The sequence below is a fragment of the Cydia fagiglandana genome, chromosome 13 (genome assembly GCF_963556715.1).
Source record: "Cydia fagiglandana chromosome 13, ilCydFagi1.1, whole genome shotgun sequence".
In the NCBI taxonomy this organism is placed as follows: Eukaryota; Metazoa; Arthropoda; class Insecta; order Lepidoptera; family Tortricidae; genus Cydia; species Cydia fagiglandana.
In genome coordinates this window covers 4,712,428-4,736,241 of record NC_085944.1, presented here as the reverse complement: position 1 = coordinate 4,736,241, position 23,814 = coordinate 4,712,428, and the positions used below count along the sequence as shown (strand labels likewise).

At 37.2% G+C, this 23,814-nt stretch overlaps 1 protein-coding gene and 1 long non-coding RNA gene across 2 annotated transcripts in view; both read right to left on the bottom strand.

The window, feature by feature from the left end:
* Nucleotides 1-12,815, bottom strand: part of LOC134670090 (differentially expressed in FDCP 6 homolog) — a 36,765-nt gene extending 23,950 nt beyond the window's left edge. The window contains exon 1 of the mRNA XM_063527771.1: nucleotides 12,630-12,815. Within this exon, the coding sequence (XP_063383841.1) occupies nucleotides 12,630-12,722 (93 nt within the window). The 5' untranslated portion in view covers nucleotides 12,723-12,815. The remainder of the gene's footprint in view (nucleotides 1-12,629) is intronic.
* Nucleotides 12,816-17,008: 4,193 nt separating this feature from the next.
* LOC134670047 (uncharacterized) lies at nucleotides 17,009-22,849 on the bottom strand. The gene is made up of 2 exons (XR_010099010.1): nucleotides 21,679-22,849; nucleotides 17,009-21,604 (listed from the first exon to the last, which is right to left on the bottom strand). It is a non-coding gene; the product is annotated as an uncharacterized LOC134670047 (long non-coding RNA).
* Nucleotides 22,850-23,814: the final 965 nt, after the last annotated feature.

Genomic DNA, 23,814 nt, shown 5'->3' with positions numbered 1-23,814 from the left:
ACTTGCAGTGTTAAAAGTGATGATAATGTTATTAATATACATCGTACGCGGTATATATTGGAAGGAAATGCATTTGTATTAGATACCAGGATACCACCGTGCAAGGCTTTTTAGGTGTAAGAAGTAGGAATTTATTTTTCATTGATTTACGTTACATTACGTTTCAATTTAATAGCAATAGAGGACTCTATCTATCCTTTTGTTTGAAGCACGACTTTATTAAACAAGTAATACTTGTATCTACAGTATTTTAGGAATGTCTAATAGGCCTATTCGGATTTCGAGATAATCACAAGATCTAGAGACGATTTAGAGATCAACTAGATCGACGGTAGATATCGACTAGATGTGACTTGGATCAAAAGTCATAGCTTGTCGAAATCGTTCAAGAGGACCTCCAGAATCGCGGAAACGTCAAATTTGTCATACCTATCTTACAAATATCTTTAAATTATCCATATCGTAACTTGTTGAAGTCTAGTAGAAATCTAATTCATTTTCCGAATCGAGCCGTAAGGCATAATAATTTGCGGCATAGGCGCCAAGACATCCGGTTCGAGTTAAATTAACATTTATCATATATATGCAAACCAAACACTACTCTAAATGCGCATTATTTGTTCTGTTCTGTGCTGTTTCCAACATGCCCTTACATGGTCGGATATTTGTACTATTTAAGTAGGTAATCTACAACAATAATTTAATACAACAATCATAAGTAATACATAGGCAAATACATAAGTAGGTAATCTTAGTGCAAACATTTAATAATTGTAAAAAAATATTTAGCGGAAGTAAACACGTATGTAAACTAATTAAGATAATATATGAGAATGAGAAAACTATGATTTTTTTTAAACTTTTTTCGCTTTATACGTTCGGTGGCGCCCCGTTTCCAATACAGTCAATTATAAAAATATGGGTGCATACAACTTACTCAAAAATATGTCCCATAGTTCTTAATTCGCTGACACGATCTACGGGACATGTTTTTGTGTATGATGAGTGCACCTATATTTTTACACTTCTCCTTCTTCCTGGCGTTATCCCGGCATTTTGCCACGGCTCATGGGAGCCTGGGGTCCGCTTGACAACTAATCCCATGATTTGACGTAGGCACTAGTTTTTACGAAAGCGACTGCCATCTGACCTTCCAACCCAGAGGGGAAACTAGGCCTTATTGGGATTAGTCCGGTTTCCTCACGATGTTTTCCTTCACCGAAAAGCGACTGGCAAATATCAAATGATATTTCGTACATAAGTTCCGAAAAACTCATTGGTACGAGCCGGGGTTTGAACCCTCGGCTCCGGATTGAAAGTCGCACGCTCTTACCGCTAGGCCACCAGCGCTTCCTATATTTTTACACTTGACTGTACAAAATGAACATTGTTCTTGGCAGTGAATATGTATTCCCTTAGCCTCAAAATCCGCTCAACCCCCCCCCCCTCAAAATCCGCTCATGGCAGGCGTGTTTCACTCCGCGATTTCGAAGCTTTGCTAGAGGTAGCTAAAAGTACATCCGTTCGACCCCAATTTTGGGGTTTGCCTTAAGCCGCGCGTGGCGCTGTCGCCACCTAGTGGCCATATCTGTGCTGACCGTAACAGACGCGTTTTGTTAGAGAGTGAGTCTTCTGTAGCTCTACTATCAGTTGGCAGAGTATTTTTCACTTACTTTCAGTGAATAAACGTGCCGTGAGTCACGTTTTACGTTTCTTTACGGTCTTATGTACCTAACTTCACTCCACTCCAAACGATGCTGTCCCTTTCTAAGTATACTAAAAAACAGAGCAAGAGTTATATCGGAGTTTTATACAGCGCCTCTAGGACTCACTTAAAGAACTAAATAAGAAAATTGACACATTTTCTCACGTCTACGTAATTTACTATCTATGCATCTCGCTCTCGCATATTAGTGCAAATGAGATGCACAGAAAGTAATGTTACATATACTGATGGTAGCCGTGAATATGGAGGGTAGAGGTAAGGAGAATCCTTTATGACTTTATGAGAAAACTCCTTTATGGGAGAATATTTGCAAAAACTGGGCACGCTGTCAGCTATTATAATTTTTCTAAATCTCTCCAGAGTAGCGAAAAAAAGAAAACCCATAAACCTAGTTTTTCATTGTATCAATACCGTACTAAAAATCATGGGGAATGGAAGATACTCGTATTTACAAGTGGAAAAACGTTTTCTCTTTTTGTATGGACGATTACGTAGTATACTTCCCTCTTAAGGTTTTTGACGGACACTTTTTCATTATTAATTACATGGAGATTGTATTCCTTACCTCTACCATCCACTAAGAGCATTTAGAAGGGAGATGTCATCGCTGTCATTTTCTTTACAAAACAGTCTGCCGATTTTTGCGGGGGAGGGGACGTCAAATGTATTGCTATTTCTACATGATTTGTACGTAACGTACAAATAGCCATGTCAGTCCATACAAAAGTTTGCACAATTGGGTAGGTAAAGTTTTTTGAAGATAGGCAAATTATTTATTTTTTTGATAGTATTCATTATAACGATCACGGAAATGCAGCTCTTTTAATTTTATTTCATTTTATTGATTAAATATATTTTTTTAAATGATCGATATGACGTTTGTGAGGTGGAATGGCAGATCCTAGTAATTCCTTTGCGCGTAGTAAATGGGGCGAGATAGAAAAAAAAACGATGTCAACTGTCAGTGTCACTTAGCTGTCATTGCCGAAAAATAACGGACAAGCCTCATTTTCTGTTACCTTGCGAAATGCTATTAATGTTATCATTGAGATTTTCGACGACCTCAGCACGACCCACGGACTTCTGATTCCCCGCGACATCTGCGCGTATTTGGACAAAGATTGAATTTACATTCGACAACTTGGCACTGCATATTGGACAACGTTTTCTTCCCCACCCCTACACGACGACCCCTGCGCTGACCCTTGGACTGAGTTTTGCAAGAAAAAATAACAATAAGCGAGTTCATGCGAGATTGCGAGCAGATTCTACAAATTTGAAATTATTATCATAACAGTGATAAGCACAATGCCGCTGAATTAGAGGAGCAATGGCCGTACAGGAGTACGTATCCGTGAAATACATAGGTATATAAAACTTGTGTTTTGATTTTTATTATCGGATTGCCATGAACTGTTAAGTTCGTAAACAAGAAATCGGTATAATTTTTTTAACAATTTCAGCCATCTGAGCTTAGTTTTGCGTGGTTATTCTCATTTCATGAGTGTTGTTCTTCTTTTCAGGTGGATGTAAACATTCATTGGCGGTATTATACTGATGGCTAATTAGAACCATTGAGCCATCACATACTTCCGTGCAGTGTTATTGGGCTAAGCCTCGAGCATCTTGTGAATGTGAATGATATAATTATTTCCATAAAAAAGAACAATCGTATTAGGACCAAGATATCCCGAGAAACTAAAGACATTTTATAGAAAATGCGATAAAATAAAAATGGGAGACTCTTATTTTAACAATGTTACAAGATCATGACAATGTTATGGTCTATACTCAGGGCCGGATTAACCCTAAGTCAAAGTAGGCAACAGCCTAGGGGCCCGCCTCGGCTTGGGGGCCCCGCCTCGGCTAGGGGGCCCCGGCGGCTCAGCGCGCACCAAATATAATTCTCAAAAGGCTCAGAATTCATGAGTTAATTTTTTTATGTTATAATAATGAATATGCTTTGTTATTGTTTTTTTTTCGATCCATTCTTTAAATTAATGAAATACTGTAATAAAATTGAAGCAATACGTAAAATTTTACGAGGCGCATTCTGCGTAGGTACCTGTTGTAAAGTTGTAATAATAGAGGTTTTCTTTATTGTGTTCCACATCTCCTCTACTTCAGCTTAGCCTTTGGCGTCGCTGCGCCAAGCTCGGCCTGCGGTCTCACTTTTTCATACAAAGGACATTGGTTCGTGTCTGTGCTGAACTATTTATCCTGAAGCCTGATGAAGCACGGCTTTGACTTCGCATGAAAGCTCGCCTCACTGGGGCACTTCGGACTTTTAGGCCCAGATGAAGATCGATACCCGGCCTTTTAACACGGTTTCACAATTTGCGATATTGTCAAAAATTTTCGCGCTCGCTACGCTTGCGTTTATTTTTGGCTCTTGAATTGATTATGTATCTGCCTCGCTTAAAATTGGCCATTAGAGGTAGATAAGAAAGTGACGCTGAAGCTCTCATCTTTGGTATTCCACTGGGAATTGGCCTTAAGCCTAAAGGGCTCTCCCTACACTTGACGCGACGCGGAATCGGCAAAAACCGATAGAATAAAGCTTTATGTCCACGCAATAAGAGCGAAAAAGACATCGTTCGATTTGGATCGGCTCGGCCGACGCCTGAAGATTGAAATTAAAAACGCAATATTTTATTTCCCTGTACTGAATGTGCTGTGTGCAGAATTGACTGTAGGGGACCCCGAGCTTCGCACTGCCTAGGGGCCCCGACATCCTTAATCCGGCCCTGTCTATACTTATTAAAATTTTAAAACCAACATGTCTTTATCTTTGACTTGAAAATGTACAAATTATTTGGGTTAAGTTTTATGAAATTTATACTAAAAATCTATTATTAATTTATATGGAATTGCATATAAATTAATAATAGACCAAGGAAAAGTTGCATTTAGCCAACGGAAACCATTCGTTAAACCTTACAAATATGTCAAATTATCATGAACTCGATGTTGCTTAAGGCGTATCCAGATTAGTCAATTTTTACTCCAATCTGATTAAATTGCCCGATCGAATCGGGACGTGCGGACGCAAACGCCAATTTGGCTCGCCGAATTCAACCGCCGATAATGACCGATATTCACGATAAAATTAGGTGCGGAAGCAAGAACACCAATTTTTGACGCTAGGATTTTCGTTATGGGGCATTTTTTCAATATAAAGAGCTCTAATATCACCATAAATCTAAAATTGGAGATTGACGCCAATGTCATTTCTGATCAAATCGACCGATTTGATCAGTCCCGTCTGGATACCGCTTTAGCACCGCGAAAGGGCGCTGCGCGGTGCGCGCGCATTGACGCATGCGCGTACCGTATGCTTAGTATCTGTGGTAATATAATTTTAAAAAATATGCAAATAAAAGGCGGCAAAGTTTATTCGTTGTGCAATACTCAATAAGGTACCGCTTGTTATTTTAATACTCGTTATAAACAAAATCGTACGGCAAGCAACATCTGTGCCTGATGTCAGCAGTTGACCACGACACTCTGCAAAGAGTATAACGACTAAGAAGGAGAATAAACAAATTGAGTTCAAGTGATGAATGAAAACGACATGGAATAGACGGCACAGCACACCGCCTCATTTGAAAGCAGAAGCAAACTTAATAATGAATAACTAGCTTTCTGCTAAGTCCAGGGACAAATACAACAGGACTTACGACATGCTCATGCTGTGGAAGGACAGCCAAAACGCAAGAAACACCTCTGAAAGTGGTTTTTTAGCGTATTTCTGTGACCAAGCGAAAACTATAGTTGGTCAAGCAGATCTTGTCAGTAGAAAAAGGCGGCAAGTTTGAAAAATGTAGGCGCGAAGGGATATCGTCTAATAGAAAATTTGAATTTCGCGCCTTTTTCTACTGACAAGATTTGCTTGACCATCTATAAAAAGCCATCTACATTTAATATAAACTAAGAATATGCGTTGTTTTTTTAATTGTATTCGCATCACTTTACCCCTATTAAATCGGCTTTACTAAATTGAATTCGTTTTATTTCCTCACATAATTTGAGAATAGTGCTTATTAATGTATACCTCAATGGAAGCAAAAATGTACCTACAATTTTTGCGAGTTGATACACTTGCTACTGGTGTTTAGTGGCAAATGTATTAAACTCGCAATCAACACTAATCATTATGTGAAGGCCCTAATGTGAAGCACACTTATCCAACAGACATACTTATCCATATTGACCATATTTGAACCTCTCAACTCTCTTCAAGGGTACGCCTCACAGCATGATCCTAGGTATTGTTGTAATAAAACGAAACGAAATTTACTGGATTTATATTATATTATTTTGTAAGTTTTCTAAAGTACAGTCGCCATCAGATATATTGGTGCAGCTAGGGTGCTCATGAATATCTGAACACGCCTCTATTATCAGGGCGTTAGAGTGCGTGTTCAGATATTGTGAACACCTTGCCGAGCCGATATATAACAGCCAATAACGACCTAGTTATAAGACTATTACAATCTTAATCATTATGTATGTACAATACAACAATCACGTTTATATAGTTCTCACAAACGTATAAGTTACCATTTTGGCCAATATATCTTCAAAGCTTGCCACCGAATTGCTGTTAAACACTTTGCTGTGCTGAAATACGCTGAATTTGGAAAGTAATGTCTGTTCTTCCTAAAAAACGGTACCTTCCTACAAAACGGTACAAAGCACTTGGAGTTCATCTCTGTAATATTCTATTTCCATTCGAACGTTTCCGGGATCGTCTCCATTGTGTTGATACTGAGATCCAAAATGACTCGTGTAGCAGTCCAAGTCGTCGTGAAGGCATTAAAGAAAATGTTCTCCAAGAAGCAGTGCCAAGTAGTCGAAAGCACTCGTTATCATTATCAAAATATCCGTGTTGATCATGCTAGGGACATTAAAATACTTATTCTAGAAATTACACCGACATCCAATTACAAGAAAACACAAAGGTTTCGTTCGACCATTATTTTCATGTTATTTTCCAAGAATGACACTGACAGTTGACATCGTTTTTTTTTCTATCTCGTCCCATTTACTACGCGCAAAGGAATTAATTACTCGCATCTGCCATTTCACCTCACAAACGTCATATCGATCATTTAAAAAATTATATTTAATCAATAAAATGAAATAAAAATAAAAGAGCTGCATTTCCGTAATCGCTATAATGAATACTATCGGAAAAAAATATAATTTGCCTATCTTCAAAAAACTTTACCTACCCAATTGTGCAAGTTTTTCGGCAGAGGGGTAAGTAATAATGTCAGGAAAAAAATAAAGAGTATACCTACGAGACTACTACGACTATGATATTTGATTTATTCGGTTGTCAATATAAAACAAATGTAGGTGTTCTTTCTTCTCGTATGAGACGCCATTACTATGTAGTCTTGCTTGAGATTAATAAACATTACCAATATGGTGTTAAAACAAGCTTTTCTTTCCTGCTTGGAACCCTAATCCTAAATCCTAACAGTAAGCACTCAATGGCCACTCCAGTTATTAAATGCTCTAAGACCAGTTTTGTCACTTTGTTACTGACTCAACCTTCATTCTACAATTTTTTTAAGATTTGACGTTGCCATAGTTACGAAAATAATAAACACATCAATGTTAGTAAACAATGTATAAATTAAAATATAATTGTATTCAAGACAAAAATTGCAAAATATGATAATTACGTAAACATCATTAATAATCGAGTTAAAATTATGACATTGCGTGTTAAAAAATAGGAAGCAAAGTATACGGCGCGATTATACAGGCTACTTTTGGCTACATATTTATTACCTATGATGAAAATAATACACACATGAGAAGAAATCTCAAAATATTAAAATAGGTACGTATCAGTCACGGTCACGTATCGGTCCGCTTCAGTCCGCATCATGACAGCGGCCGTCTCCTACTGCTAAGTAACATTATCTAATAGAGTGTCCGGAAAGAGAAAAGTCGTGAAATTTAGGGGAGCCCATACATTATACCTACGACTCTTCTCTTTCCGCACAGACCCTACGTATGACCTTAATAGCGATTTTAATTTTATAGTACCTATATGATCTCGAGTATATTTCAGTGCCAAGCGCCCCATTTCCAATACAAAATGAACCCACGCAGCGGGTTTTTGGCAATAAATGTGTTTAAATCTTATTTAAATTTTCAGATTCAGAATCACCAGCAAAAGTTTTTGAAGAAAGTTTTATATTTCCTGTTACCAAGTTGACATGAAAAACGATTACCTAGGTACCAAACACAATAATTTGAACAACGGAAAATAAAATAATACTTAGTAAAGAAAAATAAATAAACCCACAGAACATTTGTATGTTTTATTTTATTTAAGATAATAATGCTTAATCGTATTTTATTAAGCAATTCTTGTGTAAATATTATAATAGGTCTTGCGGTATGTCTTATTCTTACTATGTGTTATGTGCACCCAGCAACAAGAACAGAACATGTCTATGTACCGCTCCTTGTATTGAGCCTTAATTCTTAATACATATGTAACTTCTACATGCATACATGATGCAATCCGGGTTTTCATGGAAATGTTGTTTTCAATCAGCTTCTTGCCTAAAACCAAAAACTGCTCTTAAGCAATGTGATTTTCGCAAATGTAGCAGTAGAAATAGGAAAATATGATGTCAAGTATAACTCATTACCTTTGTACTAAATCAGCCTTTTATCGAACTATTAATTGATTTATCCCTTAAAGTTTTGCTTGAAGTTCACATACTGTTATAAATTTATACATATTACGTTGAAAATTGCATTGATATTCGTGAAAAATCTGCGTATTTGTTGTGTTTACAAGTTGACAGAAATGTCACGTATTTTTCCATAACATCTGTCACGTTTACTCGCGTAAAGTATTTACGCAGAATAATTCTGGCTCAGTTTTCATTATATAATTAGAAAGAGAGCGTTTTAGGTGTGAAGTTAGGCAAGTATGGAAAACTCGCGTAAAAACGTTTGTAACTCATGGTACAAATTGAAATTTTTAGTTCTTTACGTGACCGGTAGAGGCACTGTACAATTACTCCATACATTTTCCTTAACTTTCTCACTATCTTCACTTCTCACTGTCATTCACGGAACTCATAGTAGAGCTATACCTTGTACTATTATTTATTCTGTGTCATGGTGAAAGAACAATGCGAAAATTTTAAAACATTGATAAAGTTAGACCAAGAGACGTCTGCAAAGATTTTGATGGCACACGTTTGCAAGTGTCATTTATACCTAGGTACGTCATAATTTCACAGAAGTTTGATGTTCAAAATAACACTTGCACTGCGTGTGCTATCAAAATCGTTGCAGACTTCTCATGGTTCAATTCTATCATTTCTATCCGTTTGACGTATTACAACTGAGAATTAATAAAAGATGATACGGTCCTAAATGAAAATACTTAACCCCTTATTCATAAACGTTTTCTAAAGTGACAGGCCGATAAAAATCGTTTGTCCCTTTCCGACGTATTGGTATGATGGAAAGGGACAAACGATTATTATCGGCTTGTCAACTTTAGTAAACGTTTATGAATAAGGGGGTTAGTAGACAACCCTACAGAGTTGACGTCGCACGGGAATGTGGTACCGCCATACACGGCAACGACCGGTGCGACCGACGCCTTGCGACATTTCCATTGTAATTTATACCCTGACTTTTAGCGAGCGAGCCTTATTAGCGGACGTGATTTCTTATTAATATGTTGATAATTAATTCGTTATGCGCTAACAATTACAAGACAGCGATATTGTACGTAGTTTCCTTTCTCTTAGAAGTTAAATTACTAAGATTTTCTTTAAAAAAAATGTTTTGGTACAAGCATTTATAGCTGACTGTACTTTTCTTACCACAGGCGACTAATTACTCATCGAAACAATTCCAAAAACCCCAAACACAATTAGGGTGCGTTGTTTTATCACAGAGTTCCTTTGGCCACCTCCTGTCTCCATCATCAGATCAGCTCGATGGTGACATAATATTGCATTATCACCCGACTTACATACCGTATGCAAATTTTCAGCTCAATCGGAAATCAAATAAAATGTTAGGTAGGTACACGCCAAAACTATTATATCAGGACATCGGTGTAGTACCTATGCCTACGTTGCGGTGATATAAATTGCTCTTCCATTTTCCTAGTTGATCCTGTAATCGATACATTTCATATCCATCTAGCTATTCTAGCTTCATACAATCTCACACTTAGGGGTCATCCATTAATTACATCACACGTTTAGGGGGAGGGAGGGGTCAAGAAAATGTGACATATTGTGACATGGGGGAGGGGGGAGACACAAACTTTGTGACGTCACTTTAACTTCATCAGTAACCGAAAATTTATTTAAATTATTTTATTCGCTGTACATTTAAATAACAAGTTTTTAAAACGATAATCGTTTTTATTCGTTTAATGTTCTTTCCTAAGCAGTTTTGGGTTATAAAATTACTAATATTTATATCGTCAAAAATATTTTGATAAAATATTATTAATAATAGGTATTAACTTAATTCGATTTGGCGATTTCGTAGAAAAAATGTGACGTCACACTAGGGGGGAGAGGTTTGCCAAATGTGACCAAGTGTGACAAGGAGGGGGGAGGGGTCAAAAAACCTAGAAATTCGTGTGACGTAATTAATGGATGACCCCTTAAGGGCTGATTTATACGGCGCCCGAACTCGTATGCGATTTTAGTTACATTGAGAACTATTGGTTACATCCGATTCAGCCGACCAATCATATACCGCAATATAATGAAACTCGCATGCGAGTTCTCGCACCATCTAAATGGGCCTTAAGAGTGCAATTCAAAGAGAGGGCTTTTACTGAACTACCTATACTAACGTAGATAGTCTGTTCGGAAAGAGAAGAGTCGTAGAATGTATTGGGCCCCATACATTCCACAACTCTTCTCTTTCCGCACAGACTCCTTGAGTGTGTGCACTGTGCATAAGAACATTGTAAGAGGTGCAACGGTACTTTTATGCTCACACGGGCTTTAAAAGCTCTACTGAGCTTTTTGCGCTTATAGCGAATACTTCTCGTGAAAGTACTGTGTACTGACGATGTGATAATAAAGGTAATTTTGGTCAATTAGCACTTTTATGTACATTTCTCGACCGATATGGAAATTGGGCCAATTATGCGTATTTATCTGTCGGTTTATGTACAATTTCAATAAGATGGTAATACCATTTAAAATTACCCGCAAATACCTTATAAAGTGTGAACATTTGGTGTCCAAAGATGGATAAGTTGTCCGTTCAAAATCAGACACTCCAGTTTGTTGTTGTTTTTTAGGGTTCCGTACCCAAAGGGTAAAACGGGACCCTATTACTAAGACTTCGCTGTCCGTCCGTCCGTCTGTCACCAGGCTGTATCTCACGAACCGTGATAGCTAGACAGTTGAAATTTTCACAGATGATGTATTTCTGTTGCCGCTATAACAACAAATACTAAAAACAGAATAAAATAAAGATTTAAATGGGGCTCCCATACAACAAATGTGATTTTTGACCAAAGTTAAGCAACGTCGGGAGTGGTCAGTACTTGGTTGGGTGACCGTTTTTTTTTTGCTTTATTTTTGTTTTTTTTTGCATTATGGTACGGAACCCTTCGTGCGCGAGTCCGACTCGCACTTGTTTTTAATAAGGAAAGAAATTTATTGACCAAAAAAAAACCTTATATTAACAGTATAGGTACCTTCAGATCCACAGCGCAGGCTTCGCCACCATACAGATAGCTCATCCACCTAATATTTTGGTTGTTTGGATGTTTGTTGGTATTTGGTATGTTTGTTTCAGGTACTTAGGTATCTCCATTTTATTATAAGAAAAGGTTAAAATGCCTAGAAATTGAATTAGGTCCAAAATTTCACAGACAGAGTCGGACCACGCCAAGATTTCCTGCCAAGTAGGTGTTTACTACGTCAAGTATGGCACTCCCATGGGACATGTAGTTGTATGCATTGTCACTGCCAAGTGCCAAGTCAGTGCAAAGTTATCGTGGTCGGAGTCTATGAGCACAGAAATGTCAGATTGACAATCAAAACAGGTTTGTTAAAATTGTCTGGAATCTAAAACCGTGTAGGTAAGTGTAAGTATATACTAAGTAGGATGGATTAAATAAACAGAAAAACTAACTTTTATTGTACGATTAGGTAGGTATTGGTACTAAGACGCCGACTCATAGCACTAAGTAAATGGATCATGAAGTCTGACCTAAAAGCCAACCCTTCCCTCAGCCTGGAGTGACATTATGACGTCACCACTCACCATGTCTACCACTCACCTTTACACCCCAATTGACCTCGTTAATGGAAGAATGTCTGTTGTTTGCGTGACTTTTGTGGATATTTCGCATTTGATGAAGAGTTGTTGCATAATGCTTTTAATTTCCGCTACCTATGAGATTTTTCGAATTTGGGGCCATCCACATATTACGTCTCAGTAACAGACGGAAGGGGGGGGGGGTCATGCCAAATGAGACAGTAGTTCTTTTCTCAGTGGACGACACAATTGAGAAAAGAAAACCATATGCAATTCCGTATGCAGTGGCTTTTCTAAAAGCGCGGCTTTTCTACGTAAATATTTAATTTTGGAATTACCTATTAATGAAGGTACAACTTATATAAACGCTAAATCGGCGCTAAATTGTAAACGAAAGTTTGTATATCTCAGTATCTACTTATTGTTGACAAAACTAAACACAAACATTTTGCACCAATACAACAAAACAAATAAATATTATCTTTGAAACCAAATTCAACACAATCTTATCTCATTTCTCTAGTGTCATAGATATGTAAGCCTAATAATAGCAAATAACATCAGAATATGCATGTAAACATAACTTTAACATAAACAAACGGCTCACCTTCAGCTTCGACTTATGCACCACATCCTTATTCTGCAAAGAATCGAACGCGTGCCAAATGCAGTTCGTAACGTTCTTCAATAGCGCCGACATTTCCACCAATCGCACATTACAATAGAAACCGACAATTCAAATTTATTCAGAGACAAAAGACGATCGTCTATATCTTGAATTAAAGCGTCGAAAAACAATAGACGGGAGTGTTCGTGAATTCCAATGTGTTACGCGTGCGTCACTCGCGCGTCCGAAGTACGTACTGAACTGGCATACTGGCATGGCACAGTACTGGCGATAAGCGAAAGGAAATGGTCGAAGTAACTTGCTTGACTGACCGATATGAGTTGTGGCTTGTATATTGTAAGCCCTAGAGGATCCGGCATACTTTGTAAGCTCGCAATGCGTGGACAATCGACAGTAAGAGCAAACTTTGCTAAACAAACTGAGTGCTAAAATTGATCTGCATAGCCGGCGGTAAAGCGTTAAACTTATTTATTCAGAGCCCACTGTGTCCCACTGCTGGGCAAAGGCCTCCCCCCTCTTTCTCCACTCATCTCTATTTAGTGCAATATCTGGCCAGCCTCTCAAGAAAGAGTCCAAGTTATCCCGCCATCGCCGACGAGGCCTGCCGGCTCCCCGGTTAGACTCATGGGGCTCCCACTCTGTGGTTAACTTGGCCCACAAGTCGTCCGGCATTCGGCAGACATGCCGAATGCCGGAAGCGTTAAACTTATGAGAGTTAATATGAAAGGAACGTCAGAGATCAATTGGTCTGACTTTTCTGCTGATGGAGCGGTAGGAAAAAGAGCACTTTAACCGCTTAAGCAACACAATAGATGGTCCTAATACAGTAAATTCCTAAATGATTATTTATTTATTTAAGGACCAACGGTTAATACATTCGAACATGGACAAGTACTTAGCCACTTACATGTGACGCCTTAACTTTTCTTAATTGATCTCTTCATCATATCAAGTCCGTATTTGTATATTAGTCGGAATAATCTGGCTCTAACAATTGAAGTGGAGAGACTCCCAATCGTCGTAATTTGAACCACTTTAAGCCCGGATGTGGGCATTTTTTGTTGCACTAACTATCCATAAACGTAATTCTCATCTGAGTCTTGAGTTGCTCGAAACGTTACGATGAATAGAGATGATTATGTTTATCTTTATCTTGTTTATTTATTGTGTATTTGTTGTTTTTTTAATATTTTTGTTTTTTAAGGCGCTAGAGCCCTTCGAAAATGGCCAAAATGGCCTAATTGACTATGCCGCAATGAGAGGCGTGGTATTCAAAACTGATATCAATTAGCCAAAAAAGCAAAACGGTCCGACACAGATAATTTCATAATCATTTACATACGGTTACGTTACGCCCCGTCAGAGCGACGGGTATATTCAGCTTGAAATCTCAAAATGGACTTTTAGCTCAGCTCCTGTTTCGTCTTAACCGCTGCTTCGAAGCACAGCGGCTGCATGAAGTTAATCAAATAAACATTTGACTTCATTTGGAAAAGAAAACAAAATTTTGCTAATATTTTACCAATACTTACAGATATAGGTACTTAGTATGGTACCTAGGTATCCGAGCAATATGTATTTTATGTTTCTTTACTTATTTTTTTTGTCTGTTACCTTCCGTGATTATTTCTCACTTGATGGTCTAATCGGAATCGGATCGGAATCTGGAAGTCGCCAGCAACATGCTGAGATGGGACCATTTCGTGACACTTTATTTTTCACTATGTTTTTTCTATGTATGTCTGTTGTCTGTGTGTTTACGAATAAAAAACTATTCTATTCTATTCTATTCAATATGTAATTTGATTGTTTGATTTTCCAATAGACAAAATTACCTACAGCAGTGCCTACAGCTTAATAGTACAACCAGCATCTGTATGGAATGGATAGGTACATCGTATGCCACATTACTCATCCTAAGTGCGTCGAACGTTTTCGCCATATCGGCCGGGCTGAGTCAGCAGCGGCCGCCGCAGCTAAAGAGTCCATTCACACTTTGCGATACTATATCGGTGTTTTAGCCGACACTACTTAGGGGGCCGTTTGATAAACGCCTGATTGCTCTCACTGACAGTTGCTAGGGCAATATTATTGGCGACGAGAGAAATGCGTGGTAGGGGAGTGTCAAGTGGTGATCATCACTTGATGACAGTTAGCAGCTAAACTTATTTAACTGCTACATCAGTTTCATCTGCATACATACATTACCTTAGCGGCACATACCACCTCTTCAAGGGATTGCTGATCAGGTATTTTCCGATTTTCATTGCATTGAGCAGGTTTTTATTTACCGTCAGGTTCGAGAGACGCTACGCAAGGCTAGGCACGTCGCCAGGACTTATTCCACCTGCACACTGACTGTTTCTTACCTTGAGCAGTTGCTTAGTTAAGTAAAAAAGATCTTAGTTGAAGAACACTTGTTATTAAATATCTTAAGAACGGGTCACTCACGTATTTAAGTATATTAAGTCGAAAAACGCTCGACATGTTTCACTCCGTACCGAGGAGTGTCATCACGACATATCACGATATGGAGACCCGTTCTTAAGATATTTAATATGTCTGTGTCTCACGGAAGTTTTGTTATTAAAACACTTGTTATTAATCTGGAGGTCATCATACTGGAGTAAGAGTCGAACGCTTGCATTCGGTAAGTAATAAAGGGCCAGGGAGCGTGCCGTGCCTTGACCCGATTCAGAACCGGTCATATGCGTAAACACAATGCCTCCATAACGGGAGAAATGGCCAGCTTGATGATACAATCATCAGTTATTTACCGAATTAACCGAACCGAACCGGCTTCTGAAATACGTTCCACAGTTCTAGGTGTTAGAAATATTTTCGCGACGATTTTTTTGGTTTCCTTTTTAAGCATAAACAAAAGTTTAAAAGAATAAAGGTATTTCTGGCAAGTTTAAATTCGCAACCTGTACAACTAAGTTACTTTGGCGTTCTTAAATATTAACAATGTTCAACTTAACATATTTGAAAATATATTATAGAAAACTAAGCTGATTAAAGACACGGAAGTAATACAATATAATACATACAAAATAAACAACCGGAACAAGCCATGATTCAGAACGGCTGTGATTTAGCAAATCTACGCCAAATATGGCTCCTTCAACCTTGTGCTTCCTACTGCTTACCAAACTACCCATAAACCAGTCTAAATGAAATCTTCAATGTGTAATAATTCACTGTATCCAGAGATCAATTGTATACTGGCGGTTTGTAACGATAGGAATAAAAGTTTGGCCTTGTGCGTCCGATAGAAGAGTTGAAGCGATTTGCATGTGGATTGCGCTTATAAGGCTGGTTCAAGAACAATTCCTGTACTGTTCACGTTTATGATGAGATAGAGTCGTTTCATACGTTGTAAAACAAATTGCCAGTTATATTATTTGTAACATGAACCGTAATAAGGAATTGAACTTGCAGCAGGCGTGACTCACTCCGCGATTCCGTCGCTTTGCTACAGGTAGCTAAAAGTGCATCCGTTCGACCCCAATTTTGGGGTTTGCCATAAGCCGCGCGTGGCGCTGTCGCCACTTAGCGGCCATAAGTATCTGTGCTGATCGTAACAGACGCGTTTTGTTAGGGAGCGAGTCTGTACCTAGTACTATTATTTATTCTGTGCTTGCAGTATTGGGTAAAAATTAAGAAATGTAATAAAAAACTTCTTCGTAAAAGTTCTAAATGGCGTCAGTTTTAAAATTGAGGCCTCGGTTTTATTATATTTCGAATGGCGCTGGAACTTTCGCTTATTTGTAGCACTATCTAAGCTCAAGTCCATCCATGGGGTAACTGCACCTATATTGGACAGTTATAAGTGTGTATTTTAACCGTGACTGCACATTTCCCAGCATCGTAGTTCCCAACTAAGCTTCGTAAAACAAATTTCAACTTACTGGACTCTTCAAAGGACTAGATTCTTCTTCCAACTCTTTTTATCTCAGACTGGCTGTGCTCGCGGCGTCACCTTGTGGGAAATATCCAAAGATAAAATAGTCCAGCTTTCCACCACTTATTAAGATGCTGTTTTAAATTAATATGGTTGACAGTGATAGTTCCAAGTTGAATTTGCCCTATTCGTCATAATTTATATTGCCGAGTACCTATAAATCCCATAATTCTTACCTAAGTTACCATATAAGTGTAACCGTTGATCAGAAATAATCAGAGCGAAATAGATTTATTTATTATTATTATATTAGTGACTCACTTTAGTTTAGCTACCTCTAGCTCTGTATCAGTTGAAAACCTTCGCAGATTTTGACATATAAGTTCTTACTTGTGTAGGCGATTGCAGATATATATCTCGGTCTATTTGGTAAGTTCGCATTGAAACGCCAATGTCTTTGGTAGGAGTTTATTTATTATAATATCTATCTAAGATAAGATAAATTGTTACAAAATGACAATATTTTAGCCCCGAACAACTGGCTCTTAAAATTTTACAAATTATAAGTTATGTAGGTAGAGTCCATGTTAACTTTGCATCGACTTGAACGGAACAGAATGATGACATTTCCATACTTAGTCATAGTTATTGCAAATGTAGTGCAGAGTTATCTTGGTCCTACTCGAAGGGCCATCCCACACTAGCGTCTTCCGAGCGTCGCCGTCTAGTCAACTATATGGCTGCTTCTTGACGCAACGTTAGCGCAACTGCGCAGCGACGTCATTTTCCATAGCGCTGACTAGACGCCGACGCTCAAAAGACGCTAGTGTGGGGTTTCTCTAAAGTATTACGATTTGTTACATTTTTTGTGCGTTGTGTCAGAACAATTACTTCAGGTGCCCATGACCAAAAGGGAAAGAATTTTAGAAATGTACGTACGTAAATCCCTACGTACATACACATATTTATATTTAGTCAGTGTCTTTAAAGCCAGTATTTGGAACTACGAGTAGGCGCACCGCACCCACTGACATGTATACATACATTTTTTACCTCACAACATTGGAATAAGGTAAAACGTATAGGTATGTACATATTAATATTACAAACTGTACCAAGGGTAGGCGCAACTCGCAACAACGATCATTACAAATATCGTGATATATTTTAATGTTTTAACTCTATATATTTAAACCCGGAACAATATACATACATAATAATCATATACTATTACTGGCTTGGATTATCCTATGTCACCGCTCCAAAATTACGAAACTTTTCGCTATATCAATAATAAGTATTAAAAGCTATTTGTAAATACATAGATTTTGTGCATTTAGTTACTCTATTTGTATGAAAATGGCAGATATATATTGTTTAAATACATAGAGTCAAATGTTGTTTACCATTAATTACATTAATTTTATTAATCTAATATAAAGCTATAACTGAGATAAGTCAATAACAAAAGGTGATAAATAAAGATATTAAATAAGTACCAACTCTTAATTCTTTCCTTTTTCTCCCAAAAATGATATAAAATAATTGCATTTACTAAAGTCGCCATCAGATATATCCGAGCCGATAAGGTGTTCACAAATATCTGAACAAAGGCTCTATATCAAGACGTTAAGAGTGAGTTGAGCAACTTGGCCGCTCCGATACATCTGATGGTGACAGTACACTAACATATGTTTGAAATTAGATAATAAGCCTACCACAAATTTTACATAAAACATGCTTACCTAATGAAATAATTCGGTTTATTATAAATAATAATATCTTTGCCTCGAAGACATGATGTTTAATTATATTTAACTTAGGTACTGATACTCTATTTTCGACAAGTTCTTTGTTCTATGTTAGCCATTTTAATTCCGTTCGATGTAGTATTTAATTTCTCAATATTTCCTAAAATGTATATTTTTTGGCTACAAATGGTGATTACATAGATATATAGCTTCGTCACGATCGGGTATATTTTTGATACAAAATAGGTATATGAAATAAAATTAGTATGATAATTATATTTCTCATTTAATTCTCATTAAAAACAATAGTCATTTCATTTCCCGTTCTGACAAGCGACAATAAAAAATTGTAGAAAAAATCATGGCAAGGAATGCAAAATGCAATAATTTATAACTACTTATATAAACCACTTACCTACATATAACGACTAAAATATCTGCTGGTATAAAATGGCAACGCGTACCCGAACAAATGATACGTATTTACTCAACTGTGACGTCAGTGTCACTTAATTTATTGCTTTCAAATCATAAGATTATAAAGTATCATTTTATACGTTTTAAAACTAACTTCTTATGTATTTGTTGTCTTGATTGTTCAGTCATTATTATACCGATGGTCAAAACGTTTGTTTTGTTTTATGTTACAATAAGCGTTAACCAACATACAGAGCAAGTTAAGGTCAATACGGATAAGTATGACATACGGATAAGTGTGGCTAGCCTTCACATTAGGCCTGTGAAAACATTGATTAGTGTTTATCGCGAGTTTGTACATTCGCTAATTACTAGCTTGTTAATACTTGCGTTTAGTGGCAAATGTATAAAGTCATAATAAACACTAATCAATGTGTAAATAGGTCCCAATGTGAAGGCCAGCCGCAGTTATCCGTATTTACCTAATACTATTGAGTATGAGCTAGAGCAAACATATCACAACCTTAATAAAATATCTTAACTTTGCCAAGCAAGTTGTGTAGTAGAAAATACCTAACATATTATTACAGCAATGTTTACACACAAGCGCTACAAAAAGGTCAATGTGGAGTCTATCGGGTAAGACCGTCTATTACAAGGTATTTTGTCGCTTCTAACTATTGCGTTTGTACACATATTAGGTACTCCACCTACAGAAAGACGGTAGAGCAGAAGAAGCAAAGACAATGTATTTTAAAAATCGTTATTTCTCAACAGTATGTAGGTAATACGGTATTAAAAATACTACCGCAATTTTAAGAAAACCAATAATATCATAGCAACTCATTAGACTCATTTTATCGATTAAAATAACCACATTTACAAAAATTCTGCTTCGGGCGCTGGTTTACTGACATACACTTTTCAGTAAATACGTTTGAACGTATAATTTATACACAAAAATATTCTAAACTTAATCCAAATAGTATAAAGTATAGATTAATACATTACTTTCATACGATTCGAGTTTTCATAAAACGGCAAATACAAATATTTTAAATGATTTTTAATCAATTATATAAAACAAACATACCCTCCTACACGCGTACATACAGTAAATGTAATTAACACATACAAAATCATCAGAAATACCTAGTTTGTTCCGAATATACATAAATAAGTAATAAATATACATGGTTACTTGCATGTTTTACACCACTCCAAGAGAACATTTTATAACAATACTAAGTATATGTTAGCCTCAAAGAAGTGACGATTTCTATACAAATATAGATTTCCAAGTGTAAAAAACAAGAACTAAGAACAAAGCTTGACTGACAACTCATATAACGAAAATTATAGCTAGCTATAAAATCTTAATTCTCTAGCTATAAAAGTTACGTATATTTGGTCAACTTGTCGCAGATTTATATTAATTTGATAAACTGTAAAATAGTAGATAAAGACAACCTTTTTTTTGGGGTTCCGTACCCAAAGGGTAAAACGTCCGTCCGTCCGTCCGTCTGTCCGTCTGTCTGTCACCAGGCTGTATCTCACGAACCGTGATAGCTAGACAGTTGAAATTTTCACAGATGATGTATTTCTGTTGCCGCTATAACAAATACTAAAAACAGTATAAAATAAAGATTTAAGTGGGGCTCCCATACAGCAAACGTGATTTTTGACCAAAGTTAAGCAACGTCGGGCGTAGTCAGTACTTGGATGGGTGACCGTTTTCTTTTTGCATTTTTTTCCGTTTTTTTTTTGCTTTATGGTACGGAACCCTTCGTGCGCGAGTCCGACTCGCACTTGCCCGGTTTTATTTCAAATATATTTAAGTTAAGGTAATTTTAAAACATCAGGTATATTTTAAACTATTGTAAATACTTACTGTATTGTAGGTACTTATATTTTCAAATGTTCAAATTAGGACCCTTAGGTAATAATGCCGCTATTTGAAAATATTTGTCCAATTTTCTCACATTTAAAACATTACACCAGCGTGACATTGGAAATATTCTTATTTCTTCCAATCAATTGAGTTCTTCAGAACAAGAAAAGTATACCTATACATACTCTTTTACAGTTTAAAATTGTGCAAGTTTCTTACTCAAGTCGATAAATCATGCATATTTTTTAAATACATTTTATAATGTTTCCAGATTAATTCTTTTGCAATAAGTTGGCCAAACTTTGACACGAATGTTACATAACTACCTAGACCTAGGTCCTGACTAGGATGCGTCACAGAAACGTGTCTTACGCTAAGAGTACATTATAACTACTAAGTTGTGCCGCCCCACCGGAAACTTAAAATACGCTTAAGCTACAAGGTTGAAGTATGTCTAAACTAGTATTGGTAGAAACTCAGGTGTTTTGAGTCTAAATTTGAGGATTACGACTCGTTTTTACGACACTCTGTGCTTAGAAAAACCGAGTCTTTTAATTTCCAAGTCGAGTATGCTGAGTCTTTTCTAAGCTCAACTCAACAGGACTCGAGCCTTAGTTATATTTTAACTAAATTAACAGTAAATAAAATATGCGTTATTGTATGGTTTGTGTACTAGACTCATGTTCATTCATTCACTCAAAATCCAAAACGCGTTTTCTTCAACATAATATTCATGAGTCCTGAATTTTATGTTGAAGAAATAGTTTTTTGGAACTTTTTGTTGGAAATTTAAAGTTTTTCTGAAAAAGTCTCGAGTCTCTCGACCAAACGGGTCTCGGGACTCTGTGTCTCTATCAAATTGAAAATAAACTCAAATTTCAACTTATATATTATTAGTCTGAAAAACTGAGTCGAAACCTTGAGCAGAGGACTCAGACTCTCAAAAGACTCGAGTCTTAACCAACACTATTCTTAGCGAACTCTGCAGCGACTGTGTAGTGACAAAGTGAGGCCCGTCATGTTTTTGGTGGAATTTGACGTACCTATATGGTGGCACCTCCTCACTCAGTCACCGCAAGGTCTATACAGAGTTACCAGAATCTTTAGGGTGTTATCGGTTTGAGGTACTTATGCTTATATTTACGTGGGTACTTTATATTGTGTGCTTCTTTTGTTTATAAGACAGTTTGACATGTACAACGACATGACATTGCGGTTTTCGTCGTAAAATACATCATTGTTAATTAAATTAAACTAAAAAGGATTAATATAAGAATTCCGATATTTGGAAATTGATCATCTTCAATTCCGGTATTGATCGTAATAGTAAAAATCGATCCGATATTCCGGTACTTCAGGATTCCGGTATTCCCATATTCATACCCCAGTTCTATTATAAAAGCCATCTTTAGAAAACATTAAAGAGAAGCTCAACCTACGACAATGCATTAAGTACGTAAAAGTTAAGCAAACTAACCAATGATTTCGACATCTCAAGTGTTTCAAGTAGCAGTTGAAGCCTATTTTCATATAGTTATATTATTGATACATATTTTACCTCCAAATCATTTGAGCGGGTATATGATGGACACCAGTAATCGACGCGATAGACAGGATACACGACATCCGTCTCTTTTTATTGAGCAGTATCGAAAGGTGACCTGTAGGTAGCACATACAGTGTTTTTCTATGTGAATTAAAGAGGGATGGGTAGTGTATCTCGCCGCGAGATACTGTCGCGCCAATCATGTGCTAGCCCGGTTGTGACATGTCTGTCATGTCGTTATCGCCTCGATAAATACGTCCATAACTTCCATAAATCAAATTGAATTCATAAATTGAACGTTAAGTAATTTGTGAAATTGAATCTTACTTCGTATTGATTGTTAAAGCTTATAGCTTGAATAAAAACTTCTTACATAAAAAGTTTAAATAAAAAAAAACAGTGCGGTGTCTTTGTACTTTAGTGCATTTCTTCCCGAAACGATTCGAAAACGAACACGTTTCATAAGGTTTTTTTTATTAACCCTTTTCCAGGCATAGTACGATTTATCGACCACATACGCGCCAATAGGATTTCAACTTAAGCATTCCGATTTAAGGTTCAAATAAGATTGATTTTCGGGAATATGCGTCTTGCCTTCAAATGAATCATCGAAGCTGGATTGACTGAAATATATTTGGATTTTTTGGGAAAACCATGTAGATTGCGGCCTGAAAAAGGGTTATGTAGGGCTTTGAGGCCACGGTCTGGACGATCGCGGCCCGCTGATGCGAGCGTGCGTTCAGTCCGCGGCCTAACGGCTCGCCACGACATTGAGCGACTTGCGACGGCGGCAGCGTTAACCATAGGTGAGAGGCGAGACACAGCGATCGGACCTCTCGTTCCCACCTATGATTGTCGCTGCCGCCGTCGCCAGTAACGTAATGTCGTGGCGGAGCCGTAAGGCACTGGTCCCGCCGCGAGCTAGTAAGCTATGAACTATCGGCTATAAACACTAACAAAAGATAAGCACTCCCGTGTAAATAAAAGAGACACGACTATAAATATCGCCGTGTCTCTTTTATTTACACGGGAGTGCTTATCTTTTGTTCGTGTTTATAGCCGATAGTTCATAGCTTACTAGCTCGCGGCGGGACCAGTGCCTAAAGGCTGTTAGTTTTCCTCAGGATCCCGACCTCGAGACTTGGAAAGATGAGCATGGAGTAAATAGGGTATTCTGGTAATTCGGAATCGTTTCGGAATGTTTTCTCACTTCATTAATTTATTCTAATGATTCTGCAATGGATTCACATTCTATGACCAATTTGACTTTATTAATGAAATTCACAACGCTTTGCACGGGTTATTGGTCCAAATACGATAATAGCAGAGAGATAACACTACATATATAACAATAAAAACATTTACACATATACGTGGGTAACAGTAATAAATCAGTCTCGATAGGTACGTGGGCCGACTTTTGAAATCGGTGTGAGGAAAATCGGACCCTGTATTGGAAATTGGCACTGATATTTTTAACTTCAATACGAATGTAACACTCAATTTGGCAAATGTAGCACCTAATAGGAGACTCAAGTCTACGCTCTCAGTCCAAATTATGTACATTTCAGTCTCACTCTTACGTTCATATACAGAAACACCCGGAAACACTACAATTAAAACACACGTATATTTAATTTTATATAAAATGACAA